This window comes from Pelophylax lessonae, assembly GCF_965119305.1.
Source record: "Pelophylax lessonae genome assembly, chromosome: 4".
Lineage (NCBI taxonomy): Eukaryota > Metazoa > Chordata > Amphibia > Anura > Ranidae > Pelophylax > Pelophylax lessonae.
Window position 1 is genome coordinate 221,546,068 of NC_138771.1, and position 20,622 is coordinate 221,566,689.

General features: G+C 38.0%; 1 protein-coding gene across 1 annotated transcript; it reads left to right on the forward strand.

Moving 5' to 3' along the window:
- Positions 1-13,814: 13,814 nt before the first annotated feature.
- Positions 13,815-19,152, forward strand: FEZF1 (FEZ family zinc finger 1). The gene is made up of 4 exons (XM_082255422.1): positions 13,815-14,958; positions 15,054-15,188; positions 17,532-17,664; positions 17,891-19,152. Exons 1-4 carry the CDS (start codon positions 14,170-14,172, stop codon positions 18,193-18,195), a joined length of 1,362 nt encoding a protein of 453 aa, XP_082111548.1. The 5' UTR covers positions 13,815-14,169; the 3' UTR covers positions 18,196-19,152.
- Positions 19,153-20,622: the final 1,470 nt, after the last annotated feature.

Genomic DNA, 20,622 nt, shown 5'->3' on the forward strand with positions numbered 1-20,622 from the left:
TTTTTTGGGGGGGAATTTCATATAAAAAAATGTGAAAAATATTGTTATTTTTTCAAAATTTACACTTTTTTGTTTATAGCGCAAAAAGTAAAAACCGCACAGGTGATCAAATACCACCAAAAGAAAGCCCTGTTTGTGGGGAAAAAAGGACGTCAATTGCGTTTGGGTACGGCGTCGCACGACCGCACAATTGGCCATTAAAGTCGCACAGTGCCCAATCGCAAAAAGTGGCCTGGACGTAAGACAGCAAAATCCTCCGGTGGTAAAGTAGTTAAAGTATCCATAACTCATAATCCATAATCTCATAACTCATTTAAATAATACTTGTATACCTGTCTTGAGCTCAGCTTTAAATATTAAGGGTAATTATACATATTTATTCACTAAAAATGCCATATAATTGTACTGTAACTAAAAAGTCATTTATCTTTCTCTTTATTACCATATACAATTTTTGCTGTGTTATAAAGAGATTAAAACATAAACATACTGACCATCTGGAGAAGTAAGCTTTCAGCAAGGGAGAGAAGTGAACATCTTCATTAATTGAACTGATAGTATATCCGTTTAGAGACCAAATATCTCTTTTAAAGTAATTCACACTTTCTCAACTATAAAATCTATAGCCAGACATTACTCTGTGGGGATTTTTGCAATAATTGAGCCTTTTTCCCAGGCTTGGTGATTCCCTACCTGACATTTCTAATTAGAGGCAACTTTACTTACCGCCACTATTACTAGAAAAAGGACAAACCATATGCTGCATTTGACCTTGGCTTATCTTCTGTAACATTTTAATCTCTCTGATAATTATTCTGAGCATCAAAAATGAAAGAAGGAAAATGTTGTGACTAAAAAAAACCCGTAAAAAACTGTTATTTGGGAGAAATTATTAAAATTTTGTACCAAAGACACAATGGAAAGATAAAGTATAAACTAGCATAGTATTTTTAACAAAAATAATATACAGTATATCTTGGTTTTGTTCTTTTCTAACATATAGTGCACTTGGCACTTTCATGTTTTTCACCACTGGCTAGGAGAATTGTGTTAACAGGGAAATAAAAGTATAAAAGATACAAAGTACCAAGAAGAACTATGGCTGTATTAATTTGGTATACACTATACACTACTGTGCAAAGGTTTTCGGCAGGTGTGAAAAAAATGCTGTCAATTTAAGAATGCTTTCAGAAATAGAAATGTAAATAATTTATTTTTATCATTAAAAAAATAGAAAGTAAGTAAACAAAAGGGAAATCCAAATCAAACCAGTATTTGGTGTGTCCACCCTTTGCCTTCAAAACAGCATAATTTCTTCTAGGTACACTTGCACACAGTTTTTGAAGGAGCTCAGCAGGTTGGTTGTTCCAAACATCTTGGAGAACTAACCACAGATCTTCTGTGAATGTAGGCTGCCTCAAATCCTTCCTCATGTAATCCCAGACAGATTCAATGATGTTGAGACCATGGCTCTAGGACTCTTTTATCTCTTTACACTGGAGATAGTGCTTAATGACATTGGCTGTATGTTTGGGGGCGTTGTCCTGCTGTAGAATAAACTTGATACCAACTGCATGCCTCCCTGATGGTATGGCATTATGGCTAATTATCTACTTGTATTTCTCAGCATTGAGGACACCATTGATCCTTACCAAATCTACAATTACATTTGCGGAAATGCAGCCCCAAACTTGCAAGGAACCTCCACCATGCTTCACTGTTGCCTACAGACACTCATTATTGTACCTCTCTCCAGCCCTTCGTAAACAAACTGCCTCCCGCTACAGCCAAATATTTCAAATTTTGACTCATCAGTGCAAAGCACCTGCTGCCATTTCTCTGCACTCCAGTTCTTATTTTTTCATGCATAGTTGAGTCACTTAGGCTGGCCATACATGATACAATTTTCTTACAATTTTCTGTCCAATTTTCTTGAAATTTACCTTCAAGTATGAAGTACGAAGGCCTGCCTAATTAGATACAAGTGAATGTGTTGTTTAGCTTTGACCTCACATTATGTGGTTTGTGGTAGATCTAACAGAAAATTGTACAACAAAAGTTGAACATGTATGGCCAGCCTTAGTCTTGTTTCCACATAGTAAGTATGGTTTTTTGTCAGGAACACCACTTCTGACCAGATGTCCCTAGACAGTAAATAGGTGTACCTGGAACGTACTGGTTTCCATCAGTTCTGTGGTGATGGCACTGCTGGACATCTTCCAACACCAAATGGAAGTAAGCATGATGTGTCTTTTATCTGCTGCATTAGGTTTCCTTGGCCAACCACTGCATCTACGGTCCTCAACATTGCCCTCTATGGTCCCCAAAGAAACAACCTTTCCTTTGTGCTTCTTCAAAAGAGCTTAAACAGCACGTCTTGAAACCCCAGTCTGCTTTGAAGTTATTGCCTGGGAGAGACCTTGCTGATGCAGTATAACTACCTTCTTTAGTGTCTTTTTGCTGTGCTCAATATTGCCATATATGACCTGTGATAGAAAACTGTCTTCCACAACCTCACTTTAGTAGCGGAGTTTGGCTGTTCCTCACCCAGTTTTATGCCTCCTACACAGCTGTTTCTGTTTCAGGTAATGACTTTGTTTCAACCTGCATATGAAATTGATGATCATTAGCACCTGCTTGGTATAATTGGTTAATTATGCACCTGACTGTGATCCTACAAAATCCCTGACTTGCACTGACTGTGCAAGTGTACAAAGGGGTTGACTTACTAAAACTGAAGAGTGCAAAATCTGGTGCAGCTCTGCATAGACACCATTCAGTTTTCAGGTTTTATTGTCAAAGCTTAATTGAACAAGCTGGAATGAAAGGCTGATTGGCTAGCATGCACAGTTGCACCAAATTTTGAATTTGCTCCAGTTTTAGCAACTCAACCCCAAAGAGAAGCTAAAGGGTAGTCCCACTAAATATTGATTTGATTTAGATTTTTCTTCACTAGTTCGCTCACTTTGCATTTTGTAAATTGATAAAAAATAAACTGTTAAAATATATATATTTTTTAAAGCATTCTTACTTACAGTATTCCTCATACCTGCCTAAGATATTTGCACAGTACTATATTTGTACTTGGAGTCTCTTAAAAATAGTCCAGGAAAGGTAAGGGGGGGGAGGGAATAGTGACCAGGGGTGTGCCCTGGTCACGTGGACAGTATGCCTAAAGGGGGGCATACTCAAGAAGTAATTAGTAATCAGGAAAAAGAAGAGTTAAAGGGATGGGTGGGTGGGGTAACGTGAAAGGTAACATCAACAAGATGATAGGGTGGAGTGCAGGTATTTATGGATTGAGACTCCTCCTACAGTCAGCCTTCCTATTTGCACTTGGAGTCTCTTAGAAATAGTCCAGGAAAGGTAAGGGAGGGAGGGGGGAATAGTCACCTGGGGTATGCCGTGGTCACGTGGACAGTATGCCTAAAAGGGGGCAAAAATAAAAACAATAGGATGAAAGGAAAAGGGGTTGTTTGAACAATTTGCATAACAGACTAGTCAGCCAAGTGTGAAAATGCATGAGACATCTTTACGTGTGGATCCGGGATGTACAGTCAGGTCCATAAATATTAGGACATCGACACAATTCTAATCTTTTTGGCTCTATACACCACCACAATGGATTGGTAGCAAACAAGCACGCTGTGAGTCATGTGAAACATGTCTACCATCCATTTTGCTGTACCTTGCATCCTTGTTCAATAAAGCCTTTCATCGTGAGTTATTGCCTGGTGTGTGGCAATTTCTCTTGTACCACAATGAATTTGAAATGAAACAAACAAAATGTGCTTTAACTGCAGACTTTCAGCTTTAATGTGAGGGTATTTACATCCAAATCAGGTGAATGGTGTAGGAATTACAACAGTTTGTATATGTGCCTCCCACTTTTTAAGGGACCAAAAGTAATGGGACAGATTAACAATCATAAATCAAACTTTTACTTTTTAATACTTGGTTTCAAATCCTTTACAGTCAATTACAGCCTGAAGTCTGGAACCTGTCTTCAGTTCCTGCTTGTTCTTGGGGCATTTTCACTTCAGTTTTGTCTTCAGCAAGTGAAATGCACGCTCAATCGGATTCAGGTCAGGTGACTGACTTGACCATTGCATAACATTCCACTTCATTCCCTTAAAAAACTCTTTGGTTGCTTTCGCAGTATGCTTCGGGTCATTGTCCATCTGTACTGTGAAGCGCCCTCCAATGAGTTCTGAAGCATTTGGCTGAATATGAGCAGATAATATTGCCCGAAACACTTCATAATTCATCCTGCTGCTTTTGTCAGCAGTCACATCATCAATAAATACAAGAGAACAAGTTCCATTGGCAGCCATACACACCCATGCCATGACAATACCACCACCATGCTTCACTGATGAGGTGGTATGCTTTGGATAATGAGCAGTTCCTTTCCTTCTCCATATTCTTCTCTTCCCATCACTTTGGTACAAGTTGATCTTGGTCTCATCTGTCCATAGGATGTTGTTCCAGAACCTCGAAGGCTTTTTTAGATGTTGTTTGGCAAACTCTAATCTGGCCATCCTGTTTTTGAGGCTCACCAATGGTTTACATCTTGTGGTGAACCCTCTGTATTCACTCTGGTGAAGTCTTCTTTTGATTGTTGACTTTGACACACATACACCTACCTCCTGGAGAGTGTTCTTGATCTGGCCAACTGTTGTGAAGGGTGTTTTCTTCACCAGGTAAAGAATTCTTCGGTCATCCACCACAGTTATTTTCCGTGGTTTTCCGGGTCTTTTGGTGTCGCTGAGCTCACCGTGCGTTCTTTCTTTTTAAGGATGTTCCAAACAGTTGATTTGGCCACACCTAATGTTTTTGCAATCTCTCTGATGGGTTTGTTTTGTTTTTTTTCAGCCTAATGATGGCTTGCTTCACTAATAGTGACAGCTCTTTGGATCTCATATTGAGAGTTGACAGCAACAGATTCCAAATGCAAATAGCAAACTTGAAATGAACTCTGGACCTTTTATCTGCTCCTTGTAAATGGGATAATGAGGGAATAACACACACCTGGCCATGGAACAGCTGAGCAGCCAATTGTCCCATCACTTTTGGTCCCTTAAAAAGTGGGAGGCACATATACAAACTGTTGTAATTCCTACACCTTTCACCTGATTTGGATGTAAATACCCTCAAATTAAAGCTGAATGTCTGCAGTTAAAGCATATCTTGTTTGTTTCAATTCAAATCCATTATAGAGCCAAAAAGATTAGAATTGTGTCGATGTCCCAATATTTATGGACCTGACTGTAGGCTAGTACAGGGGTGTCAAACTCAATTTAATCGCGGGCTGCATCAGCATTATGATTGCCCTCAAAAGGGAAGGTTGTATCCGTAAGACTAGATGTCAAGAGCATCCCTTACCCTTACATAAGACTTTAAGAGCCTCTCCACCATCAGAAGTTGAGTCCCCCACCCTCCCTTACATCACAGTGCACCCCCCTTACATTGTGCTGCTGCGGGGAAGAAGCTGGAGGCATTGCTGGAAAGCAGAAAGTACAGGGTCTTGAGGAGGATCACAGGAGGACTAGAGCTCTTCTGCAGCTACAGGAGAGGTGCGAGGGCCACATAAAATGGCCTGGGGGGCCGGATTTGGCCTGCAGGCCTTGTGTTTGACACGCGTGGTTTAGTATATCTAACTGCGCCTATAGAAACCCTTCTCATATACACATAATTAGGCTGCTTTACTAAAGGAGTTGATAATCTTCACACAATAAATTGTGAAAATATTCACTTTAAATATCCATTAATGTAAAAAACAAATGACTGTTCACTTTGAAAATCCAATTATGTACAAAGGAATTAAGTAAACAGGAATTTGCATTTTACATTATTGCATAAATTAAGTGAATAGGAACACAATTTATTTTGCGAAAATTCATAACTCATTTAGCAAATAAACCTACTTGAATGTAAATTACTGCAATCAGACAGGTTCCCTTTGATTCAGTTTTTCTTATTTTTTTTCCAGCAGCATCTGGTTGTTGAATATCATTTGGTACTTTACATTTTTATGTGTAAGCTGTATCTGGGTTTTCAAAGTAACTGCTTGTGATTTTAAATTCCTATATGATTTGTACTAGAATTCTACTAACATACTCTATGCTAATAGTTTATTTCCAGAGGTTTTTTAGTTGGTAATATTATCAAGTAGTATTGTTTCACCACTGAGCTATTACTTTTCAAACTCAGCTGGTATGAACTATGAGCTCTATGGATGAAAAGATTTCTGCTGTTTTTTATTTTTATTTTTAGCCTGACTTGTTGCTATTTAACTACTTTGTGTAGTTAAGGCTCTCTGTACACCGGCGAGTTTAGGGAGAGCATCAGCATATGAATCAAGGCTAAAGGGTTGGTAGAACACGCTGTGCTAGTGAGGATGATGTCACTAGAGTATTTTTAGAACCTTATATTCTGATGTCATAGCCTGTTGTTTATGCAACAATGTTGTTTACATATTCTTAACCTGAGGAACCTAGAGCCTAAAAAATTAAATTGTAGTGGGGCTGCAAAAAAAAAACTAGAAAATGTTTACACAGCCACAACCCATTACTCAGGATTGCAAACATTGGGTGGTGAATTTTCACAAAACTATTCTGGGCTGTGTTGAGAAAGCAACCACTATAATGAAAAATGTTGTATTATGGTTACTGTATGGGATTGATATGTGTAATGATAATATTTACTTTACAAATCTTTTTTTTTTCATAATTTTTTTTAAAGGCTTTTGTATTATTTTCCACATGGGTACATGCAGACTGTCTTAAAATCTCTTCCACATGAGTTTTGTGCTTTGCCTGTAGAAGCAGCTCAATGTTATCCTATGTGTCCATGCACATTCGGACGATTAGAGGCAGGAAAAAAAAAAATGAGTTGTGCTTGTAATTGGAGCTTTCTGGCAGAAAGAGAAAAAAAATAAAACAATGTTTTTTTCTGTCAAGGGAACTGTAGTTTTTTGTTAAGCCCAGTGTGCATGAAGCGTTTCAAGTGGACCAAGCAGTCCAGCAAAGGTGACAGTTAAGGCACGTACACACGATAAGAAAATCGGAAGTAAAATTTCGTACGATGAACGATCTGCCAATTTTCGGATCTTTAGTAAAGTGCTTTCGACAGCCGATTACGGGTTTTCGTACCGTACGACAAAAACTGGATGTAACACAATGCCCGATTTTCATTTAATTAGTACAGTTTTCGTCTGAAAAAAATCATAAAAGCAAGACTAGGCATGCTCAGAAAAGAAAGAACACATACAAAACAATTCAACACATGACATCACTTCTGAAGTTGAATTCTGTCTTATGAGAATTTTCGTATGAAAGTAACCTCTTCACTTTCCATATAAGACTAGCATGCAACAAAAAACTAAAGAAAATTTCTCCGATAATCTGATCGTGAACCATGAAACACTGCAGAGGTGCTTACAACAGTCAGCTTTTATTCATACAATTTGAAACCTTTTTTTTCCAAAAGAAAAAAAAAATGTTGCTGTAACTGTGTAAAACTTGTTTAATGGTGTCGAGCTTTAAAGTGGTTCTAAAGGCTGAAGGTTTTTTTTACTTTCATGCATTCTATGATTGAAGGTAAAAACTTTCTGTGTGCAGCCCCCCAATCCTAACCTGAGTTCACTCCAATCCAGCAATGTTCAAGATAGCCTCAGCTGTCCTGGAACTCTCCCTCCCCATTGGCTCCCACTGCTGTAATGGGGGGCAGGGCTGTGCCGTGGCTCTATGTCTTATAGACGAATAAAGCAGTGGCTCGAAAGTGAGCACGCAGCTGTGCCTCCAGGGCAAGTGGCTTTCTATGGGGGTGCCGCTCAAGGGGAAGGAGCTAGCAGAGGACCCGAAAAGAAGAGGATTGGAGCTGCTCTGTGCAAAACCACTGCACAGAAAAGGTAAGTACAATATGTTTGTTTAAAAAAAAAAAAGTTTAATACCACTTTCATTTGTTGGTCCTTCAAGGCAGAACTTTACCCATAACAACTTAATAAAATGAATGTTCTTTATCAGGAAACATACATTCCACATTAATAATGATGCTACCAAAATTAGTGTGTGTTTTAAATTGCATTGCTCCTGTTTCTTGCAGGAGACTGCCATTTTGCCAATGTCCAGAGCCCATGAACAGCAGTAAATCACAAAGTGGAACTACATCCATTGATTTAAAGGTTTCAAAAAATAGTTACATTCCTAGAATGCCTGGATTTCTAACTGTCACATTTGCCTGTGTCCTCAACCAAACAGTCAAACCATCAAATGGCAGGTGTTATATCTGATCACGTGTGCAGTTTCAGATCAAACAGACGCAGTTTCCTTGGCTGTAAAGGATGGGGTGCTTTAATTCTGCTTTAAGGCTGTCAACAGATCAACGTCTACAATTTGGGCAGTGCCTAAAAATGAAGAGCAACTGAGCATTTGCAGAGAAGAATGAGACAGTGGGGGGGATTTACTAAAACTGGAGTACTTACAATCTAGTTCAGCTGTGCATGGTAGCCAATCAGCTTCTAACTTCAGCTTGTTCAGTTAAAGTAATTGTAAAGTCTTGTTTTTTTTTTTTCAATAAAAATAACAAACATGTCATACTTACCTGCTCTGTTGCAGTGGATTTGCGCAGAGCAGCCCGGATCCTCCTCTTTTCGGTCCCTCTTCTGTGCTCCTGGTTCCTCCCTCCCGTGGATATGCATTAGGATTAAAAAAAAAAAAAAAGGATAATATGCATTAAGAAAAAAAAAAAACTTCTGACTTTACAACTCCTTTAAGCTTTGGCAATAAAACCTGGAAGCTGATTGGTTTCTCTGCAGAGTTAAACCAGATTTTTCACTCTTCAGTTTTAGTAAATAACCCCCAGTGTATTTTTGGACTTTAAACAGTGTAGGCACTTTTTTTTTTTTTTTTTTTTTTTTTATGTTTTACACAGCTATACCTGCAAAAAGGACCAATCTGAAGTGATGTAGCAGGACTTCATTTTATGACTAAAGTTCCACTTTAACTATCCATGCACTGCAAGTTTTGGGCTGCTCCTGATGAAATGACAAAAATGTACTTCATAGGCAGCTCTCTCATCCCATCCTTCCACTGAAAAATGGAGGGGGCCATTGCTATGTTTATGCTAGTAACAAATTTATACAGTATACAATACTACTGTTTGACTTTAACATTCTTCTTTGTAAAGCCCTCTAAAGACTGTTGCGCTATTTAAGCCCTGTAACAGCCATCCAGTCTGGATCCTGATCAGGCTCATCTCTGTCCATTTCCAATAAGGAAAAAATGATTTTTCTCATCACTGTCTGTCACTGTGTGGCAGTTGTGATCATTTATGGGAGGTGTGGGGGGATGGGAGCAATTGTAAATGAAAATGCATAGCAATGGACAGCTGAAAGATTCATCAATAGGTCCTCAGTTGCACACGTTAGTCATTTATTGGATGAGGTACCATATCTCCATGGAATTATCTGTACAGAATGATGCTGCCTGATGATCAGGATGGAAATAGGACAAAGGCACTGCGCTTCATAGGAGCTGTGTAGCAATACTGGGGTACAAAAATGGAAATAATATGATTAAAATTAAACAATAGTAGCTGATGACAGTGGTGATGAGATGTATTTCTAGGATGAAAAGTAACTAACTGTAAACCGATTCTGATCAATTTGTTACAATTTTTACTCTTTGCAACAAAATGAAATTAAATTTCCATTAAAAAAAAAAAAAGAAGTTTGAATACAGTTGTAGGTTGCCCTGAACATAAAAGAATAACAATATTAATGATGTCATGGTAGCACAAGAGAGTAATAGTTATATCGACTACAATTATTTAATAAACCACGTAGTGTGCCCTCTGGCATCCTTTCTGTGCTCCTTCTAGGACACTATGGGGGGCTGCATAGGAGCCTTAGGAGGTGCCCCTGCCCTATATACACCTGTGTGATTTTAGATGAGCCTGAAATCCATATATAATAATAAGACCAAAGGTGAGTAAATACAATTATTGTTAAGGTTGCCATGTATTTAAATCCCACCCCTACTACTTCTACTACTACTAAAAAAGTAATAATAATAATTACAACAACAGACAGACCAAAAGGGAGCAAATATGAGAAATGTAATATTAGGGTTTACATATACTACTAATACTACTTCTAATAATAGTAATAACTTATTAGTAGTAGTAGTAGTATTTATGTGTCCTTAGGCAACTATAGTTCATTTTCACACCCATTTTCACATTTTCACTGATAAACTTAACCAATAAAAGTTTTTCTTTAGTTCCTTTTTTGTAAGAAATGGAAGACCCTAAAGTGAGCAAGACACTGGAGACTCATTTGCAGCACACAAGCCTGCTGGCCATGAGATGATGTCCTTCTTGACAAATGCCTCATTTGCAAGGCTCTGAAATAACTGTGCTGGGAATGAGGTAATTGACAACAAGTGGTTAATCCCATGCGTTGTAAACACCACAACCCTAACCCTGAATACCTTCACTAGTTACAAACAAAAGTAAAAAAAAAACAAAAAAAAACTAAATTTTCAGCCTAGGCATCAATCAAATTTATTACACACTCTTCAGATCAAGATCCCTTAAAAATATTATGACAAGTTCTATTTTTTTATTTAAATGCTCTAATCTTAATTATTTCAAACGAAATCTACATTTCCAATTTGGAATAAAATAAAACCACGCCAGAGAGCACTAAAAGACTGTGCCGTACATGACACAGGAGGGCAGGGAATAATAGCGCCATACAGAATATAGAGCTTTGCTGGAGGAAACCGGCGATTGTTTCTTCAACATATGTTCTGTGATTGCTGCTGAGGATCAGGTAATGAGGAGATAGCGCCTGTTCACATTATTCTGTCCTGTCTGTGGCACATTGCCCATTTATGACTAGAAATCTCATAATATCCACCAGGTTCTAAAGACCTGGGCGACCAACCATACCTTTGTGAATCTGATATTTGTAGAAGGCAGCAATTAAAGTATTAACTAAGATCCATCTGCTGCTCAGCTCTTGTCGCCGGCCCTTTCCTTTGTCTGCTGCTGAGGCAAAAAAGGCCAGAAAACTAGTAATACATAAAAGGGAGCTGTTGAAGAAAGACAACCTCTTTGTGGTGGGCCCTTCACAAACAGCCAGGGTTGCTTGCTGCTTTTCCTATTATTCTCTGCTACTCCAGACCCCAAGAGCTAGCAATTCAACTTCTGGGCAGGAGCTCAGTGTATAGTGCCCAGCTAAACTATATATATATATATGGACAGGAAAAATTCTGTACACAGCCCAGTCCCTAAAGAAGATAGATATATAGATAGATAGATAGATAGATAGATAGATAGATAGATAGATAGATAGATAGATAGATAGATAGATAGATAGATAGATAGATAGATAGATAGATAGATAGATAGATAGATAGATAGATAGATAGATAGATAGATAGATAGATAGATAGATAGATAGATAGATAGATAGATAGATAGATAGATAGATAGATAGATAGATAGATAGATAGATAGATAGATAGATAGATAGATATTATTTTTTCTATTCAAATATTTATATTCTATAAATATTTCTATGGTGTATATGAAACAATTTATCTATGCAATTCAAATTCTGGGCAGGAGCTCAGTGTATAGTGCCCAGCTAAATTATATATATGGACAGGAAAAATTCTGTACACAGCCCAGTTCCTAAAGATAAGATAGATAGATAGATAGATAGATAGATAGATAGATAGATAGATAGATAGATAGATAGATAGATAGATAGATAGATAGATAGATAGATAGATAGATAGATAGATAGATAGATAGATAGATAGATAGATAGATAGATAGATAGATAGATAGATAGATAGATAGATAGATAGATAGACAGACAGAAAAATAGTATCATTTTTTTTCTATTCAAATATTTATATTCTATAAATATTTCTATGGGGTATATGCAACTATTTATCTATGCAATTCAACTTCTGGGCAGGAGCTCAGTGTATCCTGCCCAGATAAACTACATATATGGACAGGAAAAATTCTGTACACAGCCCAGTCCCTAAGATAGATAGATAGATAGATAGATAGATAGATAGATAGATAGATAGATAGATAGATAGATAGATAGATAGATAGATAGATAGATAGATAGATAGATAGATAGATAGATAGATAGATAGATAGATAGATAGATAGATAGATAGATAGATAGATAGATAGATAGATAGATAGATAGATAGATAGATAGATAGATAGATAGATAGACAGATAGATAGAATTTTTACTATTCAAACATTCATAATCTATAAATATATATATGGTGTATATAAAACTATATCTCTAGGTAGGTGTGTTGATTTACAGGATGTGCCCCTTTTTGGAAAAGCCCCGCTACCTGAGTATTGGAGTTTCTTTGACCTACAATCTTACATGTTATTTTTTTTTTTTATTATTATCACTACTGAATTTATATATATATATAATAGATTACATACTATTTATTATATAGTACCACTACTAACAACGGGATTTCATATACATATACATTATATATATATATATATATATATATATATATATATATATATATATATATGAAATCCCGTTGTTAGTAGTGGTAATAATAATAAATAGTATGTACGATATTATATATATATATATATATATATATATATATATATATATATATATATATATATATATAAATATCTTACATACTATTTATTATTATTGTTATTATTGTTAATACTAACAACGGTAATTTATATATGTATATATATAATACACATCGGTAGCCTTGGGTTCAATGCCCCTATATATATATATATATATATATATATGTGTGTGTGTGTGTGTGTGTGTGTGTGTGTGTTTCTGCGTGCATCAACAATAATTGAATGTATTTTTTAAGATTTGTAGAAAAGTCCCAGCTATTTGAGGGGGTTATTTCTGTTAATGTTTCTTTGACTATCAATCTTCTTGGTAGCATGGATATATATCTGTGAGCAGCACTCTGTAGTTCTGTGAAGCAGGTTGGCAGCAGCAGCATAGGACAGGCATTGAACCCAAGGCTACCGATGTGTATTGTAGGTTAACAGTTTCCCCCGGCCGGCTCTCACATTCTGCTCAACAAAGAGCTGCCTTGGCTGCAGCAGAGGGAACTCAGAGCTGCGGGATTTCAATGAAACTTTTCTGACACAGAGCTGGGATAAATAGCAGCAGCCTCTTTGTGAGAATCAGAGCTATGATTAGGGCAGGCAACCCAGCACTTGCAATCCTTCAATGACTCCAGCACACATTTCTTAGAGTGGAATTCATTTATTTGAGAAAGCTGCAATGTAAGTGTTCTGAAGTGGGCACTTTTTTTTTTCTTCTTTTTCCCAGGGATGTGATCTCCACTTCCAGAAAACTCTTGGTGCCTGCATTGATTTTATTATGACTGTGATGGAAGACAGTGAGATGGCACAAGGTACAGATTGCTCTACATGAGAGGTGGAGGTAGGTAGTGTTAGCATATAGGTGTACAGAAGGTCAGGGAATGCAGACACACCAGGAGAAATCCACTCTAAGGAGATTTGTTTGACAAATATAGAGCGCCACCCTCCCTACCTTTCCCTGATTTCTCCCTGTGCTTTGTGGATGATGTCATGGCAAAGCAAGGAGGAACATTGATCTGAGATCAGCGCTGGCTCTTGAGTGTGAGGAACAGATTGAGCAGAAAGGAAGCAAGACTCCCCCTCCCTTCTCTGGGCGGGTGACTACTAATCGCCAATAAAAGTAGCCTATGCTCCCCCCTTTTAAAAAAAAAAAAAGGAAAACTTTTTCTGTTGACTGCTGGAAACGAATTGAGCAATTATCTAGTTTACCTTCTCCTCTTGGAAGTTAACGATTGGCGAGATCTTTACTGCGTTATTGACACAACACATCCCATTGAGCAGGCCTGCTAGAATAAGTAGTGATTGCTCGGGTGTCATTGCTGCTCCATGTAATCTGGAATGGATTGGCACCTGTCCACTGGGCTGCTTGTGGTTGGATTGTACAGCACCATGATGATGATGATGAGGAGGACGATGATGATAATGACTGCCCCACTCCCTACGAATCACTGACAAGAAGGGAAGGTGGCGTCTTGAGAAGAAGACATCTCCTTCAGCAAGCCAAGACATGGACAATAGTATACAGCACAGAGCTCCTAAAATCCTAACCAGAGAACATCTATCCAGCAGAGTCAACATGATCAGCACTTCCAAGCCGCTGGCTTTTTCCATTGAGAGGATAATGTCAAGGACTCCAGAGCCCAAATGTCTGCCTGTACCCAGTTTACTGCAGAACTCAATGCACAAGGGGGAGCAGAAGCAAGCACTCCATGTCAGCTCGTCCTCCATGCCTTGCATGATCCCCTTTGTACCTGTCACCTATGACCATTGTCCCAAGCTTGGCATCACTGGTGCTGAACTGAGGAAGAGCCACCAAGACTCCTCATCCTCCTTCAGCTGCAATGAGCTGCTAAATTGTGCTGTGACTTTAAAAGGGGATTTTCCCCGAGATGCCTTCCCCCTTCCCCAGTACAAACTGGTCCGGCCTCGAGTGGTCAATCACTCTTCCTTCCATGCCATGGGGGCAGCTCTGTGCTACTTCAACAGAGGCGATGCCCCCTGCCACCCCGCTGCCAGTATAAACATCCACCCTGTCGCCTCCTATTTCCTGGGCTCCCAGCTGCACCAGTCTCCTAAGTCCTACCTGGCAGAGAGGAACAAGCTGGTGGTCCCGTCTGTGGACAAGTACTCATCGGGGGTCTCCTTCAAGGATCTGTCTCCAGCCCAGTTTCAGCACTACATGAAGGAGAGCGCACACTCTCTCTCCGATAAGATCGCCTTTAAATCGGCCGCCAAGTACGCCAGCTCTTCCCCAAGCAGCAAGCCAAAAGTTTTCACCTGCGAAGTTTGCGGAAAGGCAAGTGCAGATGAGTGGTGACCGTCCCATCGTCCGTGTTCTCCCATCGCCCTGATCCTGCCTTATACCTGTTCCTTTTTTATTTCCTATTCAAGGTGTTCAATGCTCACTACAACTTAACCCGACATATGCCGGTACACACCGGGGCAAGGCCGTTCGTCTGCAAAATCTGCGGAAAGGGGTTTCGCCAAGCTAGTACGCTGTGCCGCCACAAGATCATCCATACACAGGTAACTGGGAAGAGCTGGGGAAAGTGTGTTAGGAAGAAAGAAAATAGAGGACAGCTAGGGAAAGAGAGGACAACTAGATAAAGGTAGAAAAATTAGACAACCTTGGGGAAGATTAAAATAGATGACAACTTGAGAAAGAAAGAATGAAAGAGAGGACAACTAGAGAAAAGTAGAGAGGACAACTAAAGAAAGACAGACAGAGAGGGCAACCAGAGAAACATAGAACGAGAGGACAACTAGAGAAAGATAGAAAGAGAAGACAACTAGATAAAGATAGAGAGGACAGCTAGATAAAGATAGAAAGATAAGACAATCATGGGGAAGATAAAAAAATAGATGACAACTTGAGAAAGAAAGAATAAAAGAGAGGACAACTAGTGAAAAATAGAAGGAGAGGACCACTAAAGAAAGATAGACAGAGAGGACAACTAGATAAAGCTAGAAAGAGAGGACAACTAGAAAAAGCTAGAAAGAGAGGGCAACTAGAAAAAGCTAGAAAGAGAGGGCAACTAGAAAAAGCTAGAAAGAGAGGACAACTAGATAAAGCTAGAAAGAGAGGACAACTAGATAAAGACAGAGAGGACAGCTAGATAACGATAGAAAGAGAAGACAATCATGGGGAAGATAAAAATAGATGACAACTTGAGAAAGAAAGAATAAAAGAGAGGAAAACTAGAGAAAAATAGAAGGAGAGGACAACTAAAGAAAGATAGACAGAGAGGACAACTAGAGAAACATAGAAGGAGAGGACAACTAGAGAAAAAATAGAACCAGAGGGCAACCAGAGAAAGACAGAAAGAGAGGACAGTTAGGTAAAGATAGAAAGAGAAGACAACCATGTGGAAGATAAAAATATATGACAACTAGAGAAAGAAATAATAAAAGAGAGGACAGCTAGAGAAAAATAGAATGAGAGGACCGCTAGATAAAGATACAGAGGAAAACTAGAAAGATAGAAATAGATGACAACTAGAGGCATAGAAAGAGAGGACAACTAGAGAAAGAAAAAAAATGGATGAAAACTAGATAAAGAAAAAAGGGATGATAACTAGAGAAAGATAGAATGGATGACAACTAGAGAAAGATAGAAAGAGAGGAGGAATAGAGAAATACAGAAATAGGTGACAGGGAAGATAAACATAGATGACAGCTAGAGAAAGAAAGAATGAAAGAGAGAACAACTAGAGAAAAATAGAAAGAGAAGAAAACTAGAGATAGAGAGGACAACTAGAAAAAGATAGAGAGGACAACTAAAGAGAAATATAAATAGTTGATAATTAAATAAAGATAGAAAAAGATGAAACTAGAGAAAGAGAGGACTACTAGAGAAAGATAGAGAGAGGAGAACTAGAGAAAGAGAGAGGAGAATTAAAGAAAGAGAGAAATAGAGGACAACTAGAGAAATATAAAAGGAGGACAACTAGAGAAAGATAGAAAGAGATGAAACTATAGACAAATAGAAAGAGAGGACAACTAAAGATAGACAACATAGATAATAACTAGAGAAAGGTAGAAAGAGAGGACAACTAGAGAAGGACCGAACTAGAAGACAACTAGAGAAAGATAGAAAGAGAGGACAACTAAGGAAGGATAGAAATAGAGGAGAAGGAAAAAGAAAGGACGAACACATTGGACAAACAGTTAAATGTATGTAAAAGGGAACTAAGGATAGAAAACAAACATATATAGAGAACAGAGATACAATATATATATATATATATATATATATATATATATATATATATATATATATATATATATATATATATATATATATATATATATATGTGTGTGTGAGATAAAAAAGAAAGATATAACATATAGGACAGATAGATATAGCAATAATATAGAAAACAGATAATAGGGATATAAAAGATATAAACAGAACACGGGATAGAAAGAAGACAAAAAAATAGGGCAGAGAGATGAGATATAAAATAAAATATATAGAGGGGATTTAAAACGCATTAAAAAAAAAAAAAGATAGAAGGGAATAAAGCTATATATGCTATATATAGCTATATATATACACCTATATTAGAGAGCAGATTAGATTCAAAATAAAATATGTCGAGAACAGTTGATGTAATAAAAAAGAAGCGTAATGTGATCATAACCAGATACACGGGGTAGTTGTACTATTTACATTTTTTGTAATATGTAGCACTGATTTGAATAGTCCTACTTGTATTTTTTCTTGTAATATGTAGCACTGATTTGAATTGTCCTACTTGTATTTTTTCTTATAATATGTAGCACTGATTTGAATTGTCCTACTTGTATTTTTTCTTGTAATATGTAGCACTGATTTGAATTGTCCTACTTGTATTTGAACCCGCACAGGAGAAGCCACATAAGTGTAACCAGTGCGGCAAAGCTTTCAACAGAAGCTCCACGCTGAACACGCACACGAGGATCCATGCAGGATACAAGCCTTTCGTCTGTGAATTTTGTGGCAAGGGCTTCCACCAAAAAGGTACAGTTTATCAGAATTTCCACTGACATTTCCATTATCCTCAGTCATTGCAGCCTGTGTACTGTCATCTCCCTACCTCATCTGTACTCCTGACATTTGGATGTGATGCTGCTCTTTAAGTAACAATTTTAGGAAATTAGGATGAAGGGGAAAATAAGCAGGTTCAGAATTGGAAAATGATCACTTGAGTTGTGCAGCTGCTGATAAGTGCTTGTGTTCATTGCAGGTAATTACAAGAACCACAAGCTCACTCACAGCGGGGAGAAGCAGTTCAAGTGCAATATCTGTAACAAGGCATTTCATCAGATCTACAACCTGACCTTCCACATGCACACCCACAACGACAAGAAACCCTTCACCTGCCCCACCTGCGGCAAAGGATTCTGCAGGAACTTCGACCTGAAGAAACATGTGCGCAAACTGCACGATAACAGCACTGGAGGGGCCCCTGGGTCAAGTCCAGCTGGGCAGGAGGAGTTGGCAAATCCTTCCAGGGACCAGAGCCCCAGCCTGCAAAAAGGCATTTACTGACACTTACCTGTGGACACCTTTACGCCCATCTCACTAAACATTTTCAATGCACATTCCCTTAAAGAAGAAAAAATATTTAAAAACCACGAGAGACTCCTCTGGAGTGGACATCTTGGATCTGAGGTTGGTCCAGGGGCAGTGAAGGGGCTGCCTCTATGGGGAGGGGGTAATCATTTGCCAACAACCCCCTTATACAGCAGCACCAGCTTACAGCCAAAAAGGGTAATGGGAATATAGGGGTTCTTCAAGCAGCTTTATCCTCCTAGAGCACTAGTTCCCAACCGCAGTCCCAAGTCCCCCCAACAGGTCATATTTTCAGGATTTGTTTTCCACCTTGCACAGGTGCTTAAAAGCATTGTTAATGGCTTGCTATTTTTGACAGATTCTTCATCTAGGGGGCAATTCTAAAACTGTGACCTGTTGGGGGGATTAAAGGTTGGGGACAACTGTCCTACAGGTTCTGTTCTGGAAAACTGTACTGAAATGTGTGAAAATAGATGTTTACATGGGCTGAAGTCAATTATACTTTAACAGAGGTTCTATAGTCACCTTACTGAGTAACAGGCCATCCTAATGAGGACTTTTCTGCCCCCCCCCCCCTTTCCATAACTTCCCCCGTCCAATGTGCTTTGGAATAAAACGTTTACAATGTCTTGGTTGCTGTCCTGGGGATGGTTGGTTCCTACCAACATTTTGCATGCACCTAATATTATTTGAGTATTATGCTCTAACTATTTCTTCAGCGGTTTATTCTTGAACTTTTTTTTGGTGTGTTTTGTAAAGGTTCTATATTGCTGTCATCACAGCTTTGCAGAGTTGAACAGATACATTCTGTATATTTGACGTATTTATTTGGATATGTATTATCCTTTAAGGAATGCTGCGCCAATTTATTAATTATATTTATTGTAAATATATACATACATAAAAGTTTATATCTGTTGTGTTTATCCGATGCCATCCTATTTTTTTTTTTTTTTTTTACTGTTATTTGGGGTGCAGAGTAACTTCTATATTGATAGAGCGTTTAAACATATGTATGAGTTTTATTCTTGCACGTGAAAATAAACAGTTAATTGTGGTTATTAATACATGGGGAAGTTTATGTTTGTGGATTGGTTTTCCCGAGGAAATACAAGTGCTAGGCTGATTCCTTCAACGTATCATTCCATTTATCTTTATTGGGAACCTGAGATATAGGTGAAAATAAATATACAATTGATGCCAGGTCTTTGAATTGTAGGAAGTGTTAATCAGCAATCTGCTACACTCTCAGCATCGCTTTCCACTTTCAGCGCCGCGTATTTTTCTTGCCAAAACACTGAAACAAGTGACATCAATTAAGAAGGGTAATTAGTCGGGATTTATCAAAGGCTGTCTGTCATTCTATTAGTTTGCCCCCATGTTTGGTGCCAGCAGCGCCTTATGACACTTTGGGATTGGGAAAGGCAGGAGAGCTTCTATTACTGCATTGTAATTATTAACAGCTGTACGTCCAACTGGATGGCCATACACTATACAGTCGGATTGTACAATCTCGTCTACCAACAGCTATGTCGTGCAAGGAAGGACCTGTCTAATTTGACAAGAATTAAATTGTCTGGGGTTGCCTCATAGTTTTAAATCTAAAGAAGATTGAAGAATAAATTTGTACAGTGTATGTAGTTCTTTATGGACATCAGCCATGCCCCATAGATAGTAGTTTGTTGCAGGATAGAAGTTTAATGAAGAATCTTGTCCTAGGTGAAACATTTACACTATAGAGAACAGGATATAATCATAGCCTAAAATAGAATACTAATACCCAACAGACAGATAGACAGGCGCAGCTGATGATCTCATCACTCATCTATATCTTATCACTACCTTCACAGCTATTGATTTAATTGCCTGTTCACACACCGACCATATAGGCAGATCCTGCCTTCAGATATATGGCTGCAACTTTATACAAACCTCTACTAAAAGTTCATATTCTCTATGCCATTAAAAAAGCTGAATGGTTGATTTTTTTTTTTTTTTAATTAAAAGATGGTCATACAATGATTTTTGCAGTTACTTACTTTCCAACCGGTAAAGATTGATTGGAAAAATTATAAGTAACTGTAATATCTCAGTGTGCTGGCAGCAATACAACTGACAGGTAGAAGGCTTTAAAAAGACCGACTACTAGCTTTGAAAATATGAACGGATACACCAGTTGAAAGAAAAATACTGGGATTATTGGGCAGATTTACTAAGGGAGTTGGCGATATTCACGTAATTAATTGTGTGATCACTTCAATCATCCAAACAAACATGCTGTGCAGATGAAGTCATCAAGCAGAAAGTTGCATTTCATCATACGATTCAAACGATAGCCCACACACACACGTGTATATATATATATATATATATATATATATATATATATATGTGTGTGTGTAT